The sequence below is a fragment of the Podarcis raffonei genome, chromosome 14 (assembly GCF_027172205.1).
Source record: "Podarcis raffonei isolate rPodRaf1 chromosome 14, rPodRaf1.pri, whole genome shotgun sequence".
NCBI lineage: Eukaryota > Metazoa > Chordata > Lepidosauria > Squamata > Lacertidae > Podarcis > Podarcis raffonei.
In genome coordinates this window covers 46,405,290-46,432,702 of record NC_070615.1, presented here as the reverse complement: position 1 = coordinate 46,432,702, position 27,413 = coordinate 46,405,290, and the positions used below count along the sequence as shown (strand labels likewise).

General features: G+C 47.8%; 1 protein-coding gene across 3 annotated transcripts in view; it reads right to left on the bottom strand.

Annotated features, from left to right (window-relative positions):
- CACNA1H (calcium voltage-gated channel subunit alpha1 H) overlaps positions 1-27,413 on the bottom strand; it is a 385,850-nt gene that overhangs the window by 74,225 nt on the left and 284,212 nt on the right. For all 3 annotated transcript variants that reach the window (XM_053365819.1, XM_053365821.1, XM_053365820.1), the window contains exons 11-14: positions 14,494-14,645; positions 13,088-13,273; positions 11,505-11,622; positions 8,576-8,731 (exon numbers count right to left, since the gene is read on the bottom strand). In XM_053365819.1, the coding sequence (XP_053221794.1) occupies positions 8,576-8,731; positions 11,505-11,622; positions 13,088-13,273; positions 14,494-14,645 (612 nt within the window). The remainder of the gene's footprint in view (positions 1-8,575; positions 8,732-11,504; positions 11,623-13,087; positions 13,274-14,493; positions 14,646-27,413) is intronic.

Genomic DNA, 27,413 nt, shown 5'->3' with positions numbered 1-27,413 from the left:
TAGATGTGTCCATCAATCTCAGTCAAAGCGTTTGGTGCCAAAACTGATGTGCCAGAGAACAGGCGGGTGATTGGAGACAAATAGAGCCAATACACAGCTGCTAGTATGGCAGAACTGTCCAATTTTTTTAAAAAAAAATATTATTATTTAGGAAAAGCCATTGTAGAAATGCAAATGGAAGCTGTGAATGACAGCTAGGGCCACCCTCTTCCCAGAAAATCTGGGCTGCTTTCCCAAATATATGTTGGTATATCCAACCTCTGCCCCCACCCGGACATCTCTGATGTGAACACAGCTGAGGACCAGATTTCAGCATAAGCTCCAGCGCTGGCTCAGAAGATACTCTGGCCAAGAGCTGGACATTAATTCAAAATGGATTTAAACTCAGCTTAATGGCTACTAGCCATGGTGGGGATTTCTCCTTCCACTGTCAGTAGTGCTTCTGAGTATCAGTTGCTCTTCGACTCAGGTCCTGCTTGCAGCCTTCTGCATCCAGGGCAGCTGTCTACCAGCTCCATCTGGTATGCAGGCTGAGACCCTACCTGTGTCAGGAGTTCAGCCTATGCTCGAGTAGGACCCTGGTAGAGACACATGCCCGACTGGCATGTTCTCTTCCTCCTGGTCAATCGTTCGGGAGCTTCAAAAGCTTTCTTCTGCCTGAACATCACAGCGACCGATGCCAACAGACACCGACACACTTAGGAATCCGCAGAGTTTGTGCATAATGCATGACAGACCTCAGCAACTCAGCATGTTGGCTAATCTACTTTATTTACATATAAACATACAGGGAGCTCTGCAACATGGCTCCCTCTCTCTCTAGCATCAGACAGCAAAAAGAAAAAGAACAAAGGACACTAGTCCCACTTCATGGAACACAGTAACACAAACATCCTGTTTCCAACACTTCCCACTCTGTGGAGTCAAAACATATACCGTCATGTGAAAGACAACAATCCCATGACTGCAATCCTAGACCAGGAATTCTAACAACCTGCCCACAGACTGTCTTGCCAGAGTGGTGCATGCTCTGGTTATCTCCCACTTGGACTACTGCAAAGCGCTCTACGTGGGGCTACCTTTGAAGGTGACTTGGAAACTACAAATAATCCAGAATGTGGCAGCTAGACTGGTGACTGGGAGCGGCCGCCGAGACCATATAACACCAGTCCTGAAAGAACTACATTGGCTCCAAGTATGTTTACAAGCATAATTCAAAGTGCTGGTGCTGACCTTGAAAGCCCTAAATGGCTTCAGCCCAGTATACCTGAAGGAGCATCTCCAGCCCCATCATTGTACCTGGACACTGAGGTCCAGTGCCGAGGGTCTTCTGGCGGTTCCCTCACTGCGAGAAGCCAAGTTACAGGGAACCGGGCAGAGGGCCTTCTCAGTAGTGGCGCCAGCCCTGTGGAAAGTCCTCCCATCAGATGTCAAGGAAATAAACAACTATCTAATGTTTAGAAGACATCTGAAGGCAGCCCTGTTGAGGGAAGGTTTTAATGTTTGAGGTCTTACTGGGTTTTAATTTGTTGGAAGCTGCCCAGAGTGGCTGGGGCAAAACCTAAATAATGTTTTTGGAACTCCCCCCCTTTCCCTTTTTTGATTTTAGGTTATCGGGTTAGCAAAACTGAGAAGACTAAACAGGAAGCGTGAGCATCAATAGAACTCAAAGCATTCAAATCTGCTTCAAAATGCTGGAATAAAATTTCCAGGATTTTTTGCTTTGGCTTCTAAGGACTCTTGAGCTGAACATTAATAAAAGCAATGTTCCTCTCACTAATAATACAGATTGATTCCATTGACTAATGGTAGGTTTGCTTTTAAAGGTGATATTAGGAGTTTTTTCTTGCCCCGTCCCTGGTGGCAACTAGCGTTCGCTATAGCTGTGTGGATGTAGAAGGATGTCCTCGTCAAACATGTGTTTAAATTTGCTACGAGGTTGCCACTGGGAGACCGGTCACCAAAGAGGGAAGCCATCCCTAAGGGAAAAGACTCCAGCGGCGTAATCCCAAATGAAATTTGGGGAAAAGGGCCGCCAAGTGATGACACAGAGGCACTGCTGCCCGCCATAAAGGAGCAGAGTGCCTCGTCGCAGTCGTTTAAGTCAATTAGCCAGCGTGATCTGAGCTAAACTTAACGAAGCCCCTCGCCAGCAACCATTCTGCCATTTTTAATTCAATCAGCCGGAGCTAAACGCGCGGGATTCCCTCAAGCAAAACCCCCGCTCTTCAAAGGAGCTCTAATTGAGGCTTTCTCCCTCACGCAGGCGGACAGCGGCAGCAGCTGCAGCCACCAATTCCTTCAGAGCGGCGGCAATTATTGCCTGACAATGGCAAAAGGAGACAGAGGACAATGCAGAGAATCTGATAGCACTGGGGATAGGCCAGAGTTTTCGGCCTCAGATGTTATTTTGGCTAAAAGTAAAAGCACTAGGCAGAGCTTCGACTGGTGTGGTCTAAACCACTGAGCCTCTTGGGCTTGCCGATCAGAAGGTTGGCAGTTCGAATCCTCATGATGGGGTGAGCTCCCATTGCTCTGTCCCAGCTCCTGCCAACCTAGTAGTTCAAAAGCACACCAGGCAGGGTATAAATTTATTATTATTATTATTATTATTATTATTATTATTATTATTATTATGTTTTTCCCTTGAGCATACTAGGAATGTGGAAGCAGCTGCAAAACATGGAATGGCAAAGGAGAAGTTGCATCACAACTGAAGGATCATATTGCCACTTGGCTATCTAAAGTTGTCCCCCCCGCCCATATGAGGATTAACTCCAGAGTCCAAATTCACCAAGTTGCGTGCCAAAGAAGGACAGAACTTTTTTCATGTATGCCACAACAGCAGCAAGAATACTCATCGCAAAGTATTGGAAGACGCAAGATCTACCCACTCTGGAAGAATGGCAGATGAAACTGATTGACTGTATGGGATTGGCAGAAATGACGAGCAGAATCCGTGACCAGGGAGAAGAGTCGGCAGAAGAAGACTGGAAAAAATTTAAGGACTATTTACAGAAATATTGTAAAATTAAGGAATGCTGAACGATGTTGGATTGAAATTAAGTGGTTTCTAGCTGTAATGATATAAAGGAACATGGATGGAAAAAAGGGTTTGGATAGAAAATAAGGTGATATGATAAGCTGTAATGCTTTAAGTTAAGGATTTGCTGAACAAATAATCTGAAATGGAATACAAGAAGGGGAGGTATGAGGAGGTCAGAGAAATTTGTTATTGAAAAGTATGTTTTATGAACTACATGCTTTTTTAAAATTTCTTTGCTTGTTTTTTGTTTGTATAAAAATTGGAAACTTTAATAAATATCTTTTAAAAAAAACAAACAAATTCACCAAGTTGCACTATGGCCTGGTTGGCAAAGGAGGACGTTTCAGGCTGGTGACAAATAACTCCTTGAGCCACACCCCTTCCCTTTCGTAGACTTCCAGATGCTTTGAAGGATCAGCTCTCAGCTCCCAGGTTTGCAATTCAGAAGATTTCCAGCTTCTGCCCTGGGCGCCGCCAGTTTAAAGGAGCCCAGCGGTCTGACTCTGTATAAGGCAGCTAGCTTCCGAAGGCTCCGGTGTACGATTTGCATGCATGCTTTGCCTCTGCGGTCTAAGCTGATTAACTTGAGCACTGGGATCGGTAACTCTGAATTAATTCATGCCATGAATAAATGAACGGCGTCTAGCACTGTTTGTTTCAGCTGTGGAGGGGAAAACTCCTGAAAGGTGCATCAAGAGCCTTGCATCTCCTTGAACCCAGTGCTTCAGGTAGTCAGCAGGGTTACCTGCCACAAAATCTGGCATTGCACAAACACAAACCACAAAGGCAGGGGTATTGTGACAGTGCCAGCTTGTGAAGTTGAGTAGTCTTGGGATGGACACAATGTCAAGGCTTGTGCTGGATCTGTGGACAGCTCCCCATTCGGGGCAAACCTTTGGCTAAGATTCTGGTTTTGACTTGCTCTTCCGTTGGGCCTTTTAGTTTACTTCTTGACCCAGCCACCTAGCCCATCCTTTAGTGTGGGGAGCGGGTGGCGCTATAGTCTAAACCACTGAGCCTCTTGGGCCTGCCGATCGGAAGGTCAGCGGTTCGAATCCCCGCGACGGGGTGAGCTCCCGTTGCTCTGTCCCAGCTCCTGCCAACCTAGCTGTCTGAAAGCATGCCAGTGCAAGTAAATAAATAGGTACCACTGCAGAGGGAAGGTAAACAGCGTTTCTGTGCATTCGGGCACTCGTTATAGTGTCCTGTTGCACCAGAAGTGGTTTAGTCATGCTGGCCACATGACCACATATCTGCAGACAAACGCCGGCTCCCTCGGCCTGAAGCGAGATGAGCGCCGCAACCCCATAGTTGCCTTTGACTGGACTTAACCATCCAGGGGTCCTTTATCTTTTTTACCATCCTTTTGTTTTGACTTGCCCTTTGCCCTAAAGTTCTGACTTACTTGTCCAGAGCTCCTAATTCCTGTCACCCCTCAGACTCAGCCCTGATAAGGCCCCCTCTCAAATATCCTCTGCACTTAAGGGAATCTGCTCTACAGTGGTACCTTGGTTCTCAAATGCCTTGGTACTCAAACAACTTGGAACCCAAACACTGCAAAGCCGGAAGTAAGTGTTCTGCTTTGTGAACGTTTTTAGGAAGCCGAACATGCTCCGTTTTGAGTGTTACACTTCTGTTTTGAGCATTACGCTGAGGTCTGTTTGTTTTTGCTATTTATTTTGCGTTTTTGTGGCTTTTTTGTTTTGTTTTTGTGACTGTGTGGAACCCAGTTCAGCTACTGATTGATTGTGTGACTGCAGTACATTGTTTATTGCTTTCATTTTATGGGTCAATGGTCTCGTTAGATAGTAAAATTCATGCTAAATTGCTGTTTTAGGGGTTGTTTTTAAAAGTCTGGAACGGATTAATCCATTTTGCTTTACTTTCTATGGAAAAGCACACCTTGGTTTGGGAACGCTTTGGTTTTGGAACGGACTTCTGGAACAGATTAAGTTTGAGAACCAAGGGAACACTGTATTTCCATTTCCCATCCACAGGTGGTAATGGAACCGATTGTCTGAGAAAGAAACAGCCCGAAAACATTCATCCATCCTCCGTCCGCCCTCTCCCCTCCCACCTCTTGAGGACTCGTGTTCTGAAGAGCAAAGCTGTTTCTCATTCTGCACTTGAATCTTTGCGTGGCTAATGCCGATTGAGTATTCTAAAATGGTAAACGGCCGCTCTGTTCTTAAGGAACATGGAAAAGTAATATCTCTCTCCTCTCCCCCCGATGTGATTAAAGCCCTTCTTCTAAGTCATTATTCTTAGCTCAAGCGGGTTGGGTTTAGGTAAGGCTCAACATCATTTCCATACACTAATGGCTTCATAAAAGCTCCTTGATAAAATATGATATTGAGATCGTTATAATTCTCAGGCTGAAAAGGGGATGTAACTCTCACTTAAAACCCAAATGTCGCCATGGATTTGTCCTGGGGGGATGTGGACGGGGGTGTGGCTGGATGTCAAAGCAGATCGGAGCCCAGGCAGAGGGACAAAAACAGAAAGGAACAGAGCCTTAGAAGGTCCCAATGTGGTGGAAGGGTTGCAGCTCAGTGGCAAAACATCCACTTGGCATGTAGAAGGTGCCAGACTCAGTCCCCAGCATTTGTGGCTAGAGCTGTGAGATACCCTCTGTCTGAAATCCAGGATAACTCTGTAGAGAGTTCTGAACTAGATGGAGCAACAGCCTGACTTGGTATAAGGCGGAATGTCCTATACAGTGGTACCTTGGGTTAAGTACTTAATTCGTTCTGGAGGTCCATTCTTAACCTGAAACTGTTCTTAACCTGAAGCACCACTTCAGCTAATGGGGCCTCCTGCTGCCGCCACACGATTTCTGTTCTCATCCTGAAGCAAAGTTCTTAACCCGAGGTACTATTTCTGGGTTAGCGGAGTCTGTAACCTGAAGCATATTTAACCTGAAGCATCTGTAACCTGAGGTGCCACTGTATTATTTAAACCACTCTTCTGTATTCAGAAAAATGAGGACTAGGAACTTTCTTAGGGAAGGGTTGTAGCTCAGTAGTAAAGAGAACCTGCTTTTGCATTAACAACAGCCCCTGCCATCTTCAGACAGGGCATGGAGGCAACCCAATCTCAAATCCTAGAGCGCCGTTGTGTGAGAGGGGAAGGGGTTGCTAGGTCAAATTAGCCATATTGATTCATATGCTGTCGGAGGGCTTTGTTGTTGTTTTGTTGGGCTGTTAATAATAATAATAATAATAATAATAATAATAATAATAATAATAATAATAATAATTTATTTATACCCTGCCCATCTGGCTGGGTTTCCCCAGCCACTCTGGGCGGCTTCCAACAAAAGATTAAAAACACAATAAAACATCAGTCATTAAAAACTTCTCTAAACACGACTGCCTTCAGATGTCTTCTAAACGTCAGATAATTGTTAATTTCTTTGACATCTGATGAGAGGGCGTTCCACAGGGCGGGCACCACTACCGAGAAGGCCCTCTGCCTGGTTCCCTGTAACTTGGCTTCTCGCAGTGAGAGAACCGCTAGAAGGCCCTCGGAGCTGGACCTCAGTGTCCGGGCAAGAACGATAGGGGTGGAGATGCTCCTTCAGGTATACAGGGCCGAGGCCGTTTAGGGCTTTAAAGGTCAGCACCAACACTTTGAATTGTGCTCAGATACGTACTAGGAGCCAATGTAGGTCTTTCAAGACCGGTGTTATGTAATGTATGCAATAAGGGGGAGCCACACCGGGGTGAAGGTGCCCTCTTTTGTTTGTTCCTGTGCTAGTTTCAATTTGTTGGTTAGTTTTTCTAGTAAGGCTAGAAAAACGGTTGGGTACCAATGGTCCATGTTCACTCCTGACAGGTCCCTCCAGTGCCTAGTTATGTTGCTCCTGGCTGCTGAGAGGAGGTGGCCTGTGAGTTCTTTCTATCATGAATGTGCTTTATTTTCTTGGAAAAACACACAAACAAAACACGCTGCCGTCAACCGAAGGTGACCAGCCATTCCTGGGCCCCCCAAATCTTTCTTACTGGCAATGAAAACTAATTAATGAATAGAAAGAGAACCTACCCACATCGTGCTGACACAAAAACCTTGCATAATAATAATAATAATAATAATAATAATAATAATTATTATTATTATTATTATTATTTATACCACGCCCATGTGGGGTATACAAACACTGTAAAAAATGGAAAGTCTACTACCCCCCTTCTTTCTCCCCCAACCTCGCACTATCCGTAATATTAGGGTCTCACTTCAAATGTAACTGATCTGTAGAAAGGACTCTATGAACTGAAAGCAGAGGTGCTGCATGCAATTCTGTTACCCAAGAAAATCTTTAGTAAAAACAATTAAACAAAAATCATGGAGAGCTGCTGCCAGTCAGTGCAGACAACACCAAATGTGCCGATGAGGCGGGGTAGAAATTTAATAATAAATTAAATAAACCACTAGTGCAGCAACCTCAAGAGGGCCAGAGGCTCCTCATCCCCATTGTAGGTGAACGAACCGTCTCTATCGATTCCCGCCACACCTTGTGGCAGGGAGTTCCACAGTTGCCCGGAATTCTGGACACGTTGGGTAACATCCAGGCCGTAACAACTGCCGGTGGTCAAAACCGCCATCCGAACTGAATGTTTGGTTGGCTCACCGAGCGAAAAGCCAGGTCACCTGCTTGGTGGGTTTAAGGGGTTGGACTGAGGAAGGATGGTGGGAACCTTCCCAAGAAGAGGACAGTATAGATTTAGAACAGTGGCTTGCAGAAGATCATAGTTCAGAGGCTGCAGAGGGGAGAAGCTGGGAAATATTGGGAGAGCAGTAGGAAGAAGAAGCACTGGGGAGAGACAGCTGACAGACTCAGTGTCTCTTGAAAGCATTCCTGAACCTCTCTCTCCCAGAACAAGACATGCCTTGAGAGTAATAGGACAGAAAATTCAGAGGCAGAAAGCACAGATCAGCCAGCGCCGGGGTGACATAGAATAGGAGGGACTGAGGGGGTGGGACTTAACTTGGAGCATTGCCAATAACTAAGAGAGACTGCATCCCTCCGTCTCTCTGTGTGAATATTCATCATCAATCTTTATTACGGTCCAGAGACGCAACAAATTGTTACAAAGCAACACACAATTCAGACAGCCTACCTCCAGGTTAAACAAGCATTTTGTTCAGACTTAAAGATAGGGATCATTGGTTCTTGCAACCACCGATAAAAACTTCGCCACTGCTAATGTTCTAGTGTTTGTCCGGTCTTCCAATAGGAACCTGACATAGTGAGCCTCTGATTTTCCCGCGAAAGGTACCAGCAAGGGTAATATCAGTTCAGCCCTGGCTTGCTCGTATTTCGCACAGTGCAGCAAAATATGTTTTATAGAATTGATGTCTTGAGCACAGGAGCAAAGTCTGTCCTGGTAGGGAACTCCTCTCAACCTGCCACTGTGAATATTGAATAAGCTACCTGGTAAGAACTCTTCTAGTTTTTCTGCTTCCTGGTACCCTACTGTGAGAGATATAGGATTCCCTGAAGCCTTGACAGAGGGACTCTTTCCTTACCTCGGCCTGGAAACCCTCCACTAGGATGGCGACCAAGAGGTTGAAAAGGACGTAGTTTCCGAAGGTCATCAGAGCCACGAAATAGAGAGCAGCCCAGGAAGAGGTGGAGGCCATCCCGTTGTACAGAACCACGTTCCAGTCTTCTTGGGTGAGGATCTGCACACAACATGGAGAGAGAGAGAGACCAAGGGAATGAGAGATCAGTCCAGAATAGCAGGCTTTTATCTCAGGTGGGGGCTTCTACCACGACAGAGCCTTTTCTGTGGCTACCCTCAAAGAACAAAAAGGTAGAACAAAGGGTACTGTGAACTGGGTTTCCAACTCCTAAAAGTTCCACACAAGCGATCCACAAAACTTGTCTTGAAGGTAAAATGTGTTACATGGATTCCCAGAGGGACTCTCCAGCAACCTTTCGCAACTGTGCAGGTGGTAACGTTTAATTTCTGAACTCAGAACTGAAAGGGAAACACTGAGCTCAAAAACTGAAGGCTGTGAAGTGAATATTTGCAAAACTTTGGCAGGCAACATCCCTAGAAACTCACTACGAAAAGGGCAAGCCTAACCAGGTCTGCTCAAAAGCAAGTCCTAACAAATTCACTCCTTACTCGAAGGGGATTAGAATTGCTGTCTAAATTCCACCTCCCCAGTACTTCAGCTCTAATCTGAAGGCATGCACGTGGTCACTTTCTGGGGTGAGGAACTGCAATTCCCAGGCCTCACTGAGACTCAGGTTTCCAGGAGGATATTGTAGACACCGTGCCTGAAAAAGCTGCTAGGGATCCTTCTGATCAAAAGGATCCATTGCTGGGATTCTCGTTGCTGCCTGTCCTTTGCAATATACACAAGGAGAGCCTGCTAGATCAGGCTAAGGGCCCATCTAGTCTAGCATCCTAGATGGGGACCAACTAGATGATGATGATGATGATGATGATGATAAAATTGTTGTTGTTGTTATTATTGTTGTTGTTGTTGTTGTTGTTGTTATTCCCTCACCCATCTGGCTGGGTTTCCCCAGCCACTCTCGGCGGCTCCCAACAGAACATTAAAAACACAATAAAACAACAAGCATGAAAAACTTTCCTAAACAGGGCTGCCTTCAGATGTCTTCTAAAAGTCAGAGAGTTGTTTATTTCCTTGACATCTGATGGGAGGGTGTTCCACAGGGCAGGCGCCACTACTGAGAAGGCCCTCTGCCTGGTTCTCTGTAACCTTACTTCTCACAGTGAGGGAATCACCAGAAGGCCCTTGGAGCTGGACCTCAGCGTCTGGGCTGAACGATAGGGGTGGAGACGCTCCTTCAGATGCTCCCATTAGATACATCTACAAGCAGGTGCTGAGCAGAATAGCACCCTCTCTGCTTGTGAGTCCCAGTCACTGGCATTCAGAGGCAGAAATTTGCCATGGTGGCTGGTAGCCGCTGATTTGGGATATCAGTGGAAGACAAGAACTCTTTGACCTCAATTAGTCCAGCCTCAGCCAAGCAACCGTCTTCAGAACTGCCGCAAAGCTGGAGCAACCCGTCAACAGGGTATTGGCCCAGCAGGGAAGCTATGCTGGCTTGATTTAGCAACATGGCTCCCATTAACCTCAGCTGCAAGAGCTCAACTCCTTTGCCGGATTTATTTACCCGCAAGATTTGCAGTGACAATAGCGGCGGCACCTCCATTAAAATGAGGCAATGGATGGCGCGAACTGTACAACGCCAATGTCAATTTCTCCCGGCAGTCAATTATTTAATCGCCGTCTCTTGTTTAACGAGACAGGTTGGTCTGAGGCGGGCAGAGCCGGTTGTTTTTCTCGTTCCGGAGAAGCTTTTTCAAGTTACTTGTCCTCCAAAGGCCATTTGTGACATGAAGTCTGCCCAGATCTTGTACTTGGAAAGACAATGTCATTCCTAATGAAGCAGGGCAGGTCTGTTTTGCCCACCAGTGTACAAGAACAACAGCTGTGGTAGTTCAGACCAAAAAGATCTGCTTGGTGCAGCAAACTGCTTCTGACTATAGTCAGCCGGGGTCTCTGAGCAGGGCAGGGAAGGCAACAGAGCCCTCTTAGGCTGTTGTTCCATGTCACTACGTAAAGGTAAAGGTAAAGGTAAAGGGACCCCTGACCACTTGCTCCAGTCGTGACCAACTCTGGGGTTGCAACGCTCATCTCGCTTTATTGGCTGAGGGAGCCAGCATACAGCTTCCGGGTCATGTGGCCAGCATGACTAAGCCGCTTCTGGCGAACCAGAGCAGCGCATGGAAACGCTGTTTACCTTCCCGCTGGAGCGGTACCTATTTATCTACTTGCACTTTGACGTGTTTTCGAACTGCTAGGTTGGCAGGAGCAGGGACCGAGCAACGGGAGCTCACCCTGTCACGGGGATTCAAACCGCCGACCTTCTGATCGGCAAGCCCAAGGCTCTGTGGTTTAACCCACAGCGCCCCCTGCGTCCCCATGTCACTTTTCAACAGAGCCCAGTGACGGAAGCATGCAGCTGTATTTCAGAATGGTTTTTATATGTATGTCACTACGTACACTCATATAAAAGCCATTCTGAAATACAGCTGTGTGCTTCCGTCATTGGGCTCTGTTGAAAATCAGGAATCAGGAAGTGACCTCTCAAGACAATGGAACAACTCTTTTCTTACCTCTGGCGCTGTGATCTCCTAGGTGACATGGACCCTGTTAAGCAGTTGAATATGCATGTGTGCTCCATCCGTTGCCCTCCTTCCTCCCCACCCCTGGGTGCTGGCAACAGATGGGACTGTGAGATCTTGTCTGTCTCCTTATGCTTTGTTCTTGATCTTCCGCTCCCTGTTAATAAAATCTGCTGAAGAACAGCTATGGTGGCTTTCATTGTCCATCTGACTCCTAAAGAACAGCCTCTGAGTGTATCACGTATTCACCACCTTTTAGTGGGAAGGTGTAGCCTTTGGGGTCTTACCTGGAACACAGTGACGATAGCCCACAGCAAGGAATCAAAATTCTTCCTATCCGGCATTGTGTCTCCTGTGTCTGTTTTCAAGCCAAACTTGCATCCAAAAAGATGCATGCCAAGAATGCTAGGAAGAGAGGAGAGAGGAAGGAACTTGTAAATAAAATGCAACGTTCAAGGATGCTTTGCACCAGTGGTTCCCAGCCTTTTCAATATGGGAACCCACAGCTCCAAATTTACATAGCATGGTGACCAACTGGTTCAATGACACACCAAGTTTGGACCTCAGGCCTTTGGCAGCTGTCAGGGAACTGCCATCAGCTCAGAGGGGAGAGGTGGAAGGGCAGTTGTGTTACAGGGAGTCTCTGAAGATCTTGCGAAGCAGTTCCTCCTCTGGCGAGGAGGAAAGCCCTGCCTCCAGTGGGGAAGAGGTGCAGGGACCAGGAGATGCTAGGGAGAGCCCCAACACTGAGCCTGAGCAAACCGGAGAGGAGGGAAGTACCCCTTTGCCAGCGCCCAGTCTGCGCAGGAGGTCTGGGCGCAGAGAGGGGAGGAGAAGGATGGGGGTCACATGACTGTTATGCTGGGGGAGGTACAAGGACCGGCCATGCCCAGATTCTGCTAGCAACTGAGCAGACGTGGACTTGCGACGCTCTGCACTGTAAATAGTTTGTATTAATAATAAAGCCTGGAAAAGACAGGTTGGAGTCTTGCCTGCTTGCTCTCGAGCAACCACACCAGCATCCGACAGCAGCCATTGGTTTCGTGCATTGTAACTATAGTTTTGCCTGTTTTATAAGCGAGACTTGACGCATCTAAGGCAAAAATGAAACAGCCCACGACTCGCTTGTATGGGCTTTGAGACCCGCTTGCAGGTCACGTACAACCCAGAGTTTGGAAAACGCTGTTTCACACCAACCTTTGCCAGCCAGGCACACTGCAGGATTGATGGACTACAAATCCCATGTTGCCTCTTACTTGCTTTCCCCCTATTCCTCTACCTTTGGGTAAATAATTGTTCCGTGCTTCCCTGAAATGCACAAAGCGACTGCTAGATTTTACCTGGAAACATTCCAAGTTTTGCAGCGCACCCCTCCAGGAATTTTGCAAACGAAGTTGACGTTTGATGGAGGGAAATGTCAAATAAATAGCTAGCACGCTTTGCATAACAAATGCAAATCAAGAGTTTCTAGCCAATTTGAGGCAGGGAGGGGAGGACCATTCTCACCCCCCTCCCCATTCTGTTTCTAGAGACGACATCCTGGGTTTCAGTTCAGCTGCCTCGATGATGTTTGCCATCGATCAAGAACAACGGAGCAATTGTTTCGCTCTTGTTGTCACTTTGCGTCCTTCATTTGTCTCTGGGGTGGCAGGATCTGGTGGAACAGCGAGACTGAGGAGAGGGGAATCCATCTGCCGAGCATCCAGCCTGTCAGTCTATTGTGAGTTGAGCTGTCATCCACGCACCGCTCGGCAAAGGGGCACCATTGTCATTCTAATCTAGGCGGCGGTGGCGGCGGAGATGAAGGGAAAAAACAAAACATAGCAATTAACCGGAGAGGAAGGGGTTGCGCACGCATGCCGGCACATACCTGAAGATGAAGATGAAGAGCATGAGGAGCATGCAGAAGGTGGCCACGTTGTCCATGGTCTTCATCAGGACCACCAGCTGGCGTCGGAGAGCGGGCATGAAACGCACGAGCTTGAGGACCCGGAGAAGTCGGAAGGTTCTCAGCACCGAGAGGCCTCCGTCCGATTGGCCAATGATCTCCCAGACGCTGTGGGGTGAAACAAGAGGCTGTCTGACCTTGCATGAATGGCTAGGGGCGTAATAACTGAAAGTAGAAAGCTGCTTCGTGTGGTGGGTGGTAAGGCAAAGGTAAAGGGGCCCCTGACCATTAGGTCCAGTCGTGGCAGACTCTGGGGTTGCGGCGCTCATCTCGCTTTATTGGCCGAGGGAGCCGGCGTACAGCTTCCGGGTCATGTGGCCAGCATGACTAAGCCACTTCTGATGAACCAGAGCAGCACACGGAAATGCCGTTTACCTTCCCGCCAGAGCGGTACCTATTTATCTACTTGCACTTTGACGTGCTTTCGAACTACTAGGTGGGCAGGAGCAGGGATCAAGCAACGGGAGCTCACCCCGTCACGGGGATTCGAACCACCGACCTTCTGATCGGCAAGTCCTAGGCTCTGTGATTTAACCCACAGCACCACCCGCGTCCTGTGGTGGGTGGTATTATTATTATTAATTAAATTTGTATGCCCCCCTTCATCCATAGATCTCAGAGCACTCCGCAGTATAAAATGACAATATAAAAACCACATAATACATAGTAAGATTAAGAACAAACCAATAATCCCCACTCCAGCAACACATTTAAAAGGACATTGGATGTCAATCAGCTGAAGGCCTAGGTCAGGGGTCAGCAAACTTTTGCAGCAGGGGGCCGGTCCACTGTCCCTCAGACCTTGTGGGGGGGGGCGGACTATATTTTGAAGAAAAAAAATGAACGAATTCCTATGCCCCACAAATAACCCAGAGATGCATTTTAAATCAAAGGACACATTCTACTCATGTAAAAACACGCTGAGTCCCGGACTGTTTGCGGGCTGGATTTAGAAGGCAATTGGGCCAGATCCGGCCCCTGGGCCTTAGTTTGCCTACCCATGTTCAAGAAAGATTTCGTTCCCAATCTAATTCATTTCTGTACATTTTTTCTCCTTCTCCACAGCTGGGAAAAGGTTCCCAGAGCAGGTTCCCAATGACCCCTCCACTCAGGCTTGTGGTCTAAAAGCCACAGCGCAAAAGGAAAAAGGGACTGGGAGGGAGGAGGGATAAAAGTAAACCCATCGTTGATTCCAAGCAAGGAAATACAAGTTCTGTCAACATCTTCCAATTGGAAAGAGCATTTTGACTGTCTCCAGCCCCAGATTGTGTACACAGTCTCTCCCCCCCCCCGTGCCTCTGAAGATGCAGTTAAACAGACCAACTTACCTGATCACAACAATGATGCCGTCAAAAATGTTGTACGGGTTCTTGATGTATCCCCAGATGCCAAAGGCCAGTAGTTTCAGGAGCATCTCCAGGGCAAACATGCTTGTGAAGACGATGTTGCTGATCTCCAGGGCATTTGTCAACTCGTCCGGCTACGGGAGAACAGGAAACGGCAGTGAGCAAAAGGAGAGTGCAGAACTGTTGCCAACATCTCTGTGGTCCCCCACAGACCAGACCCAGAAGGCATCTCCCACAAAACCACCTAACGACAGTCTTGCTAATTCAGACATTATAGGTTTGATGTTCTGGTTCCTGAAATGGACAAGCAGATGACTCTGGCAAGCCAACAAGCAGGATAGAGAGGAAACAGCCCTCTTCCTTGTTTTTCATAGAATAGAATATTAACAGATATACTGTTTCTGAACCTGCAGGTTCCATGTAGCTATAATTCATGTAGCCACTTATGTAGTTTTTATGTGGTTTTATGTAGTTTTGTGGTAGTTTTATGTAGTTTTTCAATTTCATTGTTCCGCAAGGGACAATGATAATAAAGATATCGTAATCGTAATTGTATTCCGTATCAGAGAGTTTGAACAGTTCCCATAGGCATAGTAAAACATCCACTGGTTAGCTGACATTTTCCTAAACACTTGTAGTTAAGAATGTGCAAGCTCGTGAGGTATTCCACTGCATTTGATTGGGGGGGGAGGCTCGTTTCAGCCAAAGGGCTGTCATTGTGATGTGGACAAAGACATCTCTGCCTAACGGTAGAGCCGGCCCTACACAAATGTCCAAGTTTTAATGCTGGTGTCAAACACATCTCACTTTGCCTAACGGTAGAGCCGGCCCTACACAAATGTCCAAGTCTGAATGTTGGTGTCTCACTTTGCCTAACGGTAGAGCTGGTCCTACACAAATGTCCAAATTTTAATGCTGGTGTGAAACACATCTCACTTTGCCTAACGGTAGAGCTGGTCCTACACAAATGTCCAAATGTGAATGCCAGAGTCAACCATATGTTGTTGGACCTGGAAAAATAGTTATTGGGCGGAAAATGAAACAAATTATTGAGTGTTTCTTCTCTGGAGTTGATTTACATCTAAATCCACTTCTTCTTCTTCTTCTTTTTGATTCAGCTATATAAAAGATTAGGTCGGCAAAGGGTTTTCAAGAACGATTTAGCAATTTAATTGTAAGAGCAAGAATTGAGCTCCCTTATAAACAGACGTCTCCAGAGGACCCTGGTAATTGAAGAAAAGTTTAAGGGATTGATGATGGTAAAATGAACTCGCGTGATCAGATTGATGGATGGGAGAAAAGAGAAGCTATCTAATTAAAGAGCTTTGCAGGCAGCTGGGACTGTGCTTTGCTCTGCTGGAATGTACATTGCGACCAGAACGCTCTCTTGGAATCAGTGCTGTTTGTGAATCTCTATCCTGTAAATCAACTGCAATTATATCAGTTTCAGAAAATGAGTTGTTTTTTTTTAATGATAAAGATGGATATGCTTAATAAAGAGCATCGTTTAGGCACACTTTGCTTTGGGCAAAATCCGGAGACCATTCTGCAAACACGGGGCGAGATTTCCTTGGCTTTACCCTCACCTGGCAGAATCCCTTTCACCTGCTACAAATCACCTTTACTCCTCACAACAACCCCGTGAGGTAGGTTAGGCCGGGGAAAAAACACAGTTCCCCCTAAAGCAGGACCTTTTGCTTGCTCTGCGACTGAGGTATGGCTCTTCCCTTAATGGTAGGAACTGGAAAACGAAGAATGAGGTATAAATACTGTTAAGTTGTGGGTGAACATATCAGACGACACAGCGATTCTTCAAACAGCTCTTGTTTATTCACAGGCCAGAACAGAACAGAACTGAAGGGTTCAGTCAGCCTGCTTATATAGAGCTCCAGTACAACGTAACTGTAACAATTTTCTAAAACTATCCAATCACTGAACGTCACTTTCGATCCCTTATTTGCATAACTATCTACAGTATCCCCCTGCTGGCCCAGGGTGAGAACTTCAGTACATAACAAATACAGTGGACACTCGGGTTGCGAATGTGATCTGTGCAGGATGCACGTTCGCAACCAGCAGCATCTGCAATTTGCAGTGGCGTGTCTGCGCATGCGCGGGTTGCGATTCGGTGCTTCTGCGCATTCGGTGCTTGGCAGTCCGTAACCCAAAAAACACACAACCTGAAGCATCTGTAACCTGAGGTATGACTGTATATGAATTGATATAGCAGGAATGTCAGACTAGGACCATGGATACCTGAGTGCAGAGCCCCCTACTCAGCTAAAAAGCTCACCGTGGGACCTTAGGCCAGTTGCTCTCTCTTAGCCTAACCTACCACACAAGGTTGTTGTGGAGATAACCTGGAACCCTTCCCTCGGTGCACATTCACCAGCACCCAGCCAGTCCTTGACATCTATGCACCATACTGATTTGCACCCAGTATACCTGAAGGAGCGTCTCCACCCCCATCGTTCTGCCCGGACGCTGAGGTCCAGTGCTGAGGGCCTTTTGGTGGTTCCCTCACTGTGAGAAGTGAGGTTACAGGGAACCAGGCAGAGGGCCTTCTCGGTAGTGGGGCCCACCCTGTGGAACGGTCTCCCATCAGATGTCTAAGAGTTGTTTACAACTTACATGACATTCAGAAGACATCTGAAGGCAGCCCTGTTCAGGGAAGTTTTTAATGTGTGACATTTTAGTGCATTTTTTGTCTTTGTTGGAAGCTGCCCAGGGTGGCTGGGGAAACCCAGCCAGATGGATGGGGTACAAATAAATTATTATTATTATTGCCTTAGATTTGGGCAGAAACCGCACACTGAGTTCCAGTTCTCCATTCTCCAGGACACAGAGTCAGCATTCAACCACCAGAAGACCTCTGCCCCAGCTCACTTTCCAAGAGAACAGAAGTCTCTCTTGTTTCCACCGTGTGTACGGATCTCGGTTGCCCATTTCCGTACGTGACTCATCTCTGCCTCAAAATAGCTTCCCCTCTCCATTTTCATCACTCATTAGGCAGCATGTTAATAGCCAGGAAATAACGAGAGATCATTATCACATTAGCCAAGATCTGAGAGATGGCGGATGAAATATACTCAGAGTTGCAAAGTGATTTCATGCTCTTTATTCAGCTCATAGTGGTGAGGAGGAATGAATGAGTATCTGCTTTATATACATTATTTACACAATGGGCTGCACATGATTGGCTAATTCCGGAATTCTACTGTAAGCCAATCAGGTTGTGGATTCACTTCTATCTGGAGCATGATTGGGTAGTTCCTGCCAACCAATCATACTGCTGCATTGTTCTAGGACCAATCAGACTGCTGCATTCTGAATCCTATTGTTCTAGGACCAATCAGACTGCTGCAGTTTGGATCCTATTCAACTCAGTACATAACAGCGGATCAGGGTGACAAACACAGAGGATCGGAGGAAAAGACACGTTTAATTTGAGAGGAAATGCACAAAATGCCACACACACACACACACACACCCTGCAAAAGGCAGCAGGAGGTAACTCGGATTAATGCACCACCCAGAAGAAGAGTTTGTCTCCTTAAACTTGTTTTTAATGGAAGTGAGTGGGTTTGATTTATGGGGCTAGTATCGTACTGTGCTGTAGCAAAGACCTAGCCATGCACAAAAAAGGGGACAGAGTGAGGCCTGCATTGCATGTGTAATATCTAAGAGGCAGCAGAAAACATCAAGGTGTACTGAGCATTTTTAAAGACACACATTTATTATGGAATAAAGTTTGGCAAATGATAGTTCACTTCATCAAATACATAAAGTGTTATCCTGAGTTTGAAGTCCCTCTCTATCTCTCTGTCATCTCTGTCTCTATCATCTATCTCAGGATGGTGCTATCTCTCTTTCACATAAATTCAGGACAGATAGAAGAAAGTCCTTCTTCAAACAGCAAGAAGCACCAATGAAAGAAGAGTGGCAGACGAAAATGAGGGACTTTGTTGAATTGGCAAAGCTGAAGGAAAAAATCCAAAACCAGCACAATCAAGTATTCCATAAGGACTGGAGTAAATTTATACAATATTTGGAATAACATTGTAATAAATTAACATCACTAGAAGGGTTGTCTGAAGACTGGTAATGAGAGATTTTCTCCCTTTTTATGTCTACAGTGGTACCTCTGGTTAAGAACTTAATTCGTTCCGGAGGTCTGTTCTTAACCTGAAACTGTTCTTAACCTGAAGCACCACTTTAGCTAATAGGGCCTCCTGCTGCTGCCGTGCCTCCGGAGCACGATTTCTGTTCTCATCCTGAAGCAAAGTTCTTAACCTGAGGTACTATTTCTGGGTTAGCGGAGTCTGTAACCTGAAGCATATGTAACCTGAAGCGTCTGTAACCTGAGGTACCACTGTGTGTGTGTGTGTGTGTGTGTGTGTGTGTATATATATATATGAATGAATATATGTGAAAGCCCTTCTTCACACAGTGCATAGTTAAACTATGGAATTCAAACTACACTTCTTAGGATTCCTTTTGGGGAAAACCAAAACTGATTGAAATGGTATGATACAGCATTAAATTTATAGTATAGGATCATAGAATTATAAAGTTGGAAGGGACCCCAAGAGTCATTTAGTCTAGGGTTGCCACACGTTTGGAATTTCCTGGACATTTTCTGATGCTTATTCAGAATCTCCTTTCTTGCAACTTGAAGCCATTGGCTCAGATCCTATCTTCCAGAGCAGGAGAAAACAAGCTTGCTCCCTCCTCCATGTGACAGCCCTTTAGATATTTGAAAATGGCTATCCTATCTCCTCTTTTCTAGGCAAAACATACACAGCTCCCTCAACCGTTTCTCATACGGCTTGGTTTCTAGACACTTGATCATCTTGGTTGCCCTCCTCTGCACATGTTCCAGCTTGTCAACATCCTTCTTAAACTGGGATGCCCAGAATTGGACGCAGGATTCCAGGTGTGGTCTGACCAAGGCAGACTTGAGTGGTAATATTACTTCCCTTGACCTGGATGCTATACTTCTGTTGATGCAGCCTAGGACAGCCTTAGCTTTTTTTGCTGCTTCATCACACTGTTGACTCATGTTCACCTTGTGGTCCACTAAGACTCCTAGATCCTTTTCACATGTGCTGCTAGTAAGTCAGGTGTCCCCCATCCTATATTTGTGCATCTGGTTCTTCCTGCCTAAACACAGAACCTTACATTTGTCCCTGCTGAAATTCATTTTGTTGGTGTCAGCCCAGTTCTCCAATCTCTTACGGTCATTCTGAATCCCACTTCTGTCTTCTGCGGCATTAGCTACCCCAACCCAGTTCAGTGTCTTCAGCAAATTTGATGAGCATCCCCTCAACTTCTTCATCCAAGTCATTTATAAAGATGATGAACAACAAAGGGACCAGGATGTGCAGCTGTGTAGTTTGTTAAGGGTTCTCAGAGTTGTTAGAAAATGTTCCTCTCACAGAGCTACAGTTCCCAGAATTCCCAAGGGAAAAGGATTGACTGTTAAGCCACTCTGGGAATTGTAGCCCTGCGAGGGGGAATGGGAGGGGGTCACCTAAGAGCTCTCAGCACCCTTAACAAACTACACTTCCCGGGATTCTCTTGGGGGAAGCCATGATAGTTTATAGAAGTATCATACTGCTTTAAATGCAGGGTGTGAATGTGGCCCAGGTAAACACATAACAACCTGAAATATATTTAAAAAATAAAAAATTGTCCAGTAGCACCTTAAAGGTAAAGGGACCCCTGACCATTAGGTCCAGTCGTGACTGACTCTGGGGTTGCGGTGCTCATCTCGCTTTATTGGCCGAGGGAGCTGGCGTACAGCTTCTGGGTCATGTGGCCAGCATGGCTAAGCTGCTTCTGGTGAACCAGAGCAGCACACGGAAGCGCCTTTTACCTTCCCACCGGAGCGGTACCTATTTATCTACTTGCACTTTGACGTGCTTTCGAACTGCTAGGTTGGCAGGAGTAGGGACCGAGCAACGGGAGCTCACCCTGTCGTGGGAATTCGAACCACCGACCTTCTGATTGGCAAGTCCTAGGGTCTGTGGTTTAACCCACAGCGCCACCTGCGTCCCATTAGTAGCACCTTAGAGACCAACTAAGTTTGTTCTTGGTATGAGCTTTTGTGTGCATGCACACTTCTTCAGATACACTGAAACAGAAGTCATCAGACCCTTATATATAGTGAGAGGGTGGGGAGGGGTATTACTCAGAAGGGTGGTGGGAATGGGTGATTGGCTGATAGGTGTGGTAAACCTGTTGACGACTCTTAACGACTGCAATAGGTCTTACAGAAAAAGCAAGGGATGAGATGGCCAAGAATAGCTTAAACATGTATAATGAGATAAGAATCCAATGTCTCTCTTCAGACCAGGTCTCTCCATGGTTTTAAGTTTGGTAATAAGCTGTAGTTCAGCAACTTCTCTTTCCAGTCTATTTCTGAAATTATTTTGTAAGAAGAAGAAGAAGAAGAAGAAGAAGAAGAAGAAGAAGAAGAAGAAGAAGAAGAAGAAGAAGAGTAGTAGTAGTAGTTTGGATTTGATATCCCGCCTTTCACTCCCTTTTAAGGAGTCTCAAAGCAGCTAACAATCTCCTTTCCCTTCCTCCCCCACAACAAACACTCTGTGAGGTGAGTGGGGCTGAGAGACTTCAAAGAAGTGTGACAAGCCCAAGGTCACCCAGCAGCTGCATGTGGAGGAGTGGGGAAGCGAACCCGGTTCACCAGATTACGAGACTACCGCTCTTAACCACTACACCACACTGGCTCTCGACAGCTACTTTGAGATCCTGCACAGAATGTCCTGGGAGATTGAAGTGTTCTCCTACTGGTTTCTCTGTTTTGTGATTCCTGATGTCAGATTTATGTCCATTTATCCTTTGGTTTGGCCTATTTGTCCAATATAGAGAGCTGAAGGGCACTGTTGGCATTTGAGAGCATACACAGTGTTAGAAGATGAGCAATTCTTCCTGAATCTAGAACCACAGCAACCTACGCAGCTTTCCATCTCACTACGAAAGCCGGGTGAAGTAAACAGCAAAGGAAATGATTGCACCCGATGATTGTGTGAAGCTCATGAGGCAGCAGTTACCAGAAAAATGTAGGTGAAGATTCAGCTCACATTTGGAGATAATGAGCTTCTAAAGACTTAGAAGAAGAGCCGGGCTTACAATTAAGGATGGCTGAGTCCACCACGTTCTCATTTTTCCAGTCTGCACATTTCTGCCTCACCTTGTGAAATATACTCAGAGTCGCGAAGTGATTTCATGCTCTTTATTCAGCTCATAGTGGTGAGGAGGAATGAATGAAAGTCCCCTCAAAGTATCAGCTTTATATACATTATTTACACAATGGGCTGCACAAGATTGGCTAATTCCGGAATTCTACTGTAAGCCAATCAGGTTGTGGATTCACTTCTATCTGGAGCATGATTGGGTAGTTCCTGCCAACCAATCATACTGCTGCATTGTTCTAGGACCAATCAGACTGCTGCATTCTGAATCCTATTGTTCTAGGACCAATCAGACTGCTGCCTTTTGGATCCTATTGTTCTAGGACCAATCAGACTGCTGCAGTTTGGATCCTATTCAACTCAGTACATAACACCCCTCCCCTCTAAGTTCCAGTCCTGCCCGGGAGGTCGCATTCATAGTCCTCGAGGTACGCTGGCGGCCTACGTGTGCGTTGCGGCCTGGGGTGTTCCCTGGTCCGGGGTTCAGGTTCTGGCTCGTGTTCCAAGGATGCTGGCTGTGATGGGGCTATTTGGTCTGGCGCAACCGGCTCGCTCAGTTGTGGTTCTGGTTCCGGTGTCCTTTCGGCCTCGCAGGTCCTCTCTGTATTTACTGATTCTGCCTCTCCTGCTGGCCCCTCGTGCTCTATGGGCCTCACTGCCCCTCTGTTCCTTTGGGACTCCTCTGACCTTTCCTCCTCCTGGTTTTCTCCCGGGAATCGTCGCCGTATCTGGTCGCAGTGGCGGCGCCAGCATTGCCCCCCATCTGTTAGCACCTCGTACGACACGGGGCCAGTGACCCTGGTGACTGTGGCGGGTACCCATGCTGGGCCTGCCCCAAAATTCTTTGCGTACACTGGGTCCTGGGCCTCGAAGGTCCGGGGGTTCCTGCCTTCCCCCACCACTACCTCATCCTGAGCTCTATCGGGGTGAATGCGGTCCAATCTGATTGCAAGGCGCCGACCCATTAGTAGTTCAGCGGGGCTCCGGCCAGTCGTTGAGCTGGGGGTGCTGTGCTGTGCTAGAAGGAATGTGGCAAGGCGGTACTCCCAATCCCCTTGCGTCATGCGGCGAAGGGTGTCCTTGGTGGTCCGCACCATGCGTTCTGCTTGGCCATTGGTGGCAGGATGGAATGGCGCCGAACGGATGTGGCGGATGGCGTTCTGCGCTGTGAAGGTTTGGAATTCTCCTGACGTAAATGCAGTCCCGTTGTCTGAGACGAGAGTGTCAGGGAGCCCGTGGGTTGCAAACAGCCTGCGTAGTACCCGGATGGCTGCGGACGTAGAAGTGGACGGTACCAGTGCGACTTCCAGCCATTTGGTGTAGGAGTCCACCACTATGAAGAATGTTTTCCCCTGAAAGGGGCCAGCGAAGTCCACATGCAGGCGTGACCATGGTGCTCGGGCGGACTCCCAGGACTGGACTGGGGCCCTTGGGGGATCTGGGCGGGATTCTTGGCAGGCCTGGCAGTGTTTGACCCAGGCCTCTATCTCTCCGTCGATCCCCGGCCACCACACATAACTCCTGGCAAGGGCCTTCATTCTTACTACCCCTGGGTGTGTCTCGTGTAGGGCTGTGAGGACCCTTTTTCGGAGGGGCTGGGGAACAACGACCCTGCTTCCCCATAACAGGCACCCCTTGTGGGCCGACAGTTCATGTTTGCGGGTTGTGTAGCCGGCGAATTCTGGCCCGGGGCTGCTGCTGGGCCATCCCCTCCACACCCAGTCCAGGACCCGGGAGATGACCCTATCTTTCTTGGAATGGTGTGCAACTTCTTGTGCCTGAATGGGGCGGTCGGGAAGCAGCTCCAGGCTCATAACCTCTTGTGCGGGTGCTGGGTCGGGGCCTGTTTCCGGTAGTGGTAGCCTGCTGAGGGCATCCGCATGGCCCATCGCCTTCCCCGGACGGTGAATCAGTGCATACTGGTAGCTGGCAAGGAAAATTGACCACCTGAGGACGCGAGGAGACAGCACTTGGGGGGTCTGCTTTTCAGGGGCAAATAAGCCAAGCAACGGCTTGTGGTCAGTCACCACGGTGAAGGGCCGCCCGTACAAGAAATCATGGAATTTTTTTACTCCCTTCACGATTGCCAGACCCTCCTTGTCGATTTGCGAGTAGTTCCGCTCGGTTGAGTTGAGTGTCTGGGAAAAGTATGCCACCGGTACCTCTCTTCCATCCGGGAGTTGGTGTCCCAGGACAGCGCCAATTCCATAGGGCGAGGCATCGCATGCTAGCACCACCGGCAGCCTCTCGTCGAAGTGTGCCAAGACCGAGTTTGAGACAAGCAAGTCCTTGACTGCCTGGAATGCGGCCTCCTGGCGCTGGCCCCACACCCAAGGGGCCCGCTTGTCCAGGAGTCTGTGTAGGGGCTCTGCTACCGCCGCCTTGTGGGGAAGGAAGGAATGGTAAAAGTTCAATAGTCCCAAGAAGGCCTGAAGTTCAGTCTTGTTCTTGGGCGCTGGGGCATCACAAATGGCCCGTACCTTGTCCCCAGTCGGGTGGACCCCTTCTGCGTCCACCATAAATCCCAGAAAGTCCACCTGAGGCACTCCTAGTAGACATTTTTCCCGCTTCACCTTGAGACCCGCCGTCTGGAAACGGTGCAGAACGGTGCGGAGGCGGTCCTCAAACTCCTCTGGTGTGGGCCCGGCAATCAACACATCATCGAAGAAGGGGGTGACGCCCGGAATCCCTTTAAGTAGAGAGTCCATTAGATTCTGGAATATGCCTGGTGCCACGCTGACACCGAATTGCAGCCGCTTTACCCTGAATGCTCCTCTGTGCGTCACAATCGTCTGTGCCTCTGCTGTGGCCTCATCTACTGGCAGCTGTTGATATGCTTGGGCCAAGTCCAGCTTGCCAAAAATTTTCGACCCAGCCAGGGTGGCAAGAACATGGCTGACCACTGGCACTGGGTATGCATGGGCCGTGAGGGCCTTGTTTATGGTACATTTGTAGTCTGCGCAGATGCGGACTGAACCATTAGGCTTGACGGGCGTGACGATTGGGGTTTCCCAGGGGGCATTAGGCACCGGCTCCAGCACTCCTTGCTCCACGAGCCGGTCCAATTCCTCGTCTATACGGGGTTTCAGGGCGAACGGGACCCGGCGGGCCTTGAGCCTGACCGGTCGTACTGCGGGGTCAAGCTGTAGAGCAATGGGGGGGCCCGTATACTGTCCCAATTTCCCATCGAAAACCCCCGGAAATTCCTTGCATATGGCGTCCACGTCCACTTGTAAGCTAGTGTGGTTCACCCCGGTGACGGCTAGCCCTAGTGGTCCAAACCATGCCAATCCCAGTAAGCTAATGTAGGGGCCCTTGACCACAAGCAAGTCCAGTTGCCGCGTCCGCCCTCGGTATTGCACCCTGAAGGTCCCCACCCCCATTGTGGGGACCTTACGCTTTTGGAAGTCCCGGAGGGTGAATGGGGCCGGCCTGAGTTTGGGACCCCCAGTAGGACACAGTTTCCTTAAGGTCCTTGCCGAGATTATGGATAGAGTTGAACCCGTGTCAAGCTCCATGCGGCATGGGGCCCCCTCTATCTGTACGTCAACATAAATTTTCTCTACGTTGGGGTGGGGCAACTGGTATACCTGGAAGTCCGTGAGCTCTGTCGAGTTGCCTTGGTGCGTTGGGCCCCGGGACCTGGGGCTCTTGGATTGGTCATCTGATGCCTGGCGTCGGGTGGGCCGAGCCCGACACACCCGGGCGATGTGTCCCAATTTTCTGCACTGCCTGCACTCTGCGTTGCGGAAACGGCAGGTCCTCCTCTCGTGACTTTCTCCACAGCTTGCGCAGTTCCCTCCTTCTCGTCGAGGCAGCTGTGGTATGTGGGCTGCTTGAGTGCGCTGCTGTACTCGGTGCACCTCCTCCCTGTCGGATCCTGAGTCGTCGGTGAGGTCTTCGTGGTGGACCCTCGGTTGGGACAGCTGGCTCGGCCGTGCCTCTTGCGTCGACCTCTCGGCAGCTTCCGTTGCCAGGGCCTCCTCCAGAGCGACCTGGAACGTTAGGTCCTTCTTAGCGTAGAGGCGTCGTTGCAGCTTCTCATCCTTCAGGCCACCGACGAGGCGGTCACGAAGCATGTTCTCCAGCTCTGAGAAGTTGCAGAACCGGGCGGCTTGGCGGAGAGAGGTCACAAACCCAGTTATGGTTTCCCCAGGGGCTTGCTGCTTTGCGTAGAAGGCATTTCGACGAGCCACCACTGAGGGCTGCGGTGAAAAGTGCCCCTTCAGCTGTTCCATTATTGTTTTGTATGGAACAGTAGCGACGTCTTCCGGCGCAAGGAGAGCCCGGGCGATTTCAAACGTCTCCTCTCCACAGACGCTGAAGAATATCGCCCTCTTCTTGGCGTCTTCTTCGTCGGTGACCCCTTTGGCTTCTAGGAGGAAGGTGAAACGGGAGGCGTACGCTTCCCAGTCTCCAGATGCTGGGTTGAATGGCGAGAAGCTGTTGTCGGTTGCCATTCTGAGTTCCTTGTGTCCCGGAGCTGAAGCCTGGATACACGGTGCGAGGCAGCGGTGCGGCAGGTGGCGGTGCTGCGGTGCTGTGTGTGGCAGTCAGCTCAGCGGGATCCCACCTTCGTCGCCAGTGAAATATACTCAGAGTCGCGAAGTGATTTCATGCTCTTTATTCAGCTCATAGTGGTGAGGAGGAATGAATGAAAGTCCCCTCAAAGTATCAGCTTTATATACATTATTTACACAATGGGCTGCACAAGATTGGCTAATTCCGGAATTCTACTGTAAGCCAATCAGGTTGTGGATTCACTTCTATCTGGAGCATGATTGGGTAGTTCCTGCCAACCAATCATACTGCTGCATTGTTCTAGGACCAATCAGACTGCTGCATTCTGAATCCTATTGTTCTAGGACCAATCAGACTGCTGCCTTTTGGATCCTATTGTTCTAGGACCAATCAGACTGCTGCAGTTTGGATCCTATTCAACTCAGTACATAACACCTTGGAATATTTTCCTTTTCAAGCCCCCATAAAAATTGGTTGGCCCAAGTGTGGATTTCCACCCCTAACATTTGCATGCAATTTTTGTCAAGTAAACTTTGGAACTCCCTTCCTATTGATACCAGGCAGGTGCCTTCACTGTATTCTTTTCAATGCCTGCTAAAAACCCAGATAGGCTGGTGTGCTTTTAAGTTTATTGCTGGGTTTTGTTTTTTTGAATGTTTTAAATAGTTGTTTTAATCCCCTCCCTCCGCAATAATGTTTTGGTTTTATTATTTTTTTGTTAACTACTTTGAGGTTTGTTTGTTTTTTACAATCAAGGGGCATATAAATTTATTAAATAAATAAATAAATAAATAAGCACATTTTTGCAAAGCAATTTCCCATTATATTATATTATATTGTATTGTATTATGTTACTTTCATGAATGCATGCCTTTTTAATGAACGCTTTCCCCTAGAGCTTACTTGGAAGTAACCTATCTAACTGAGCATTACCCAGAGAAGACCCACTAAAGGAACCTAAGTCCGTTCTGTTCATTTATTTCAGCGGGCCTGCTGTCTAACTTTGGATACGACTCTTGATCACAAATCCTTAGGGTCTGTGCGAGAATGAAACATTGTAAGCTTTGAATGAAAGCTCCTCAACTCAGCAGATTGGATCCAATGGGGTTAGGTTAGTCACGGCTTAGTCCGTAGAGAACAATGGGACTGAAGAGGAACTCACTGGCA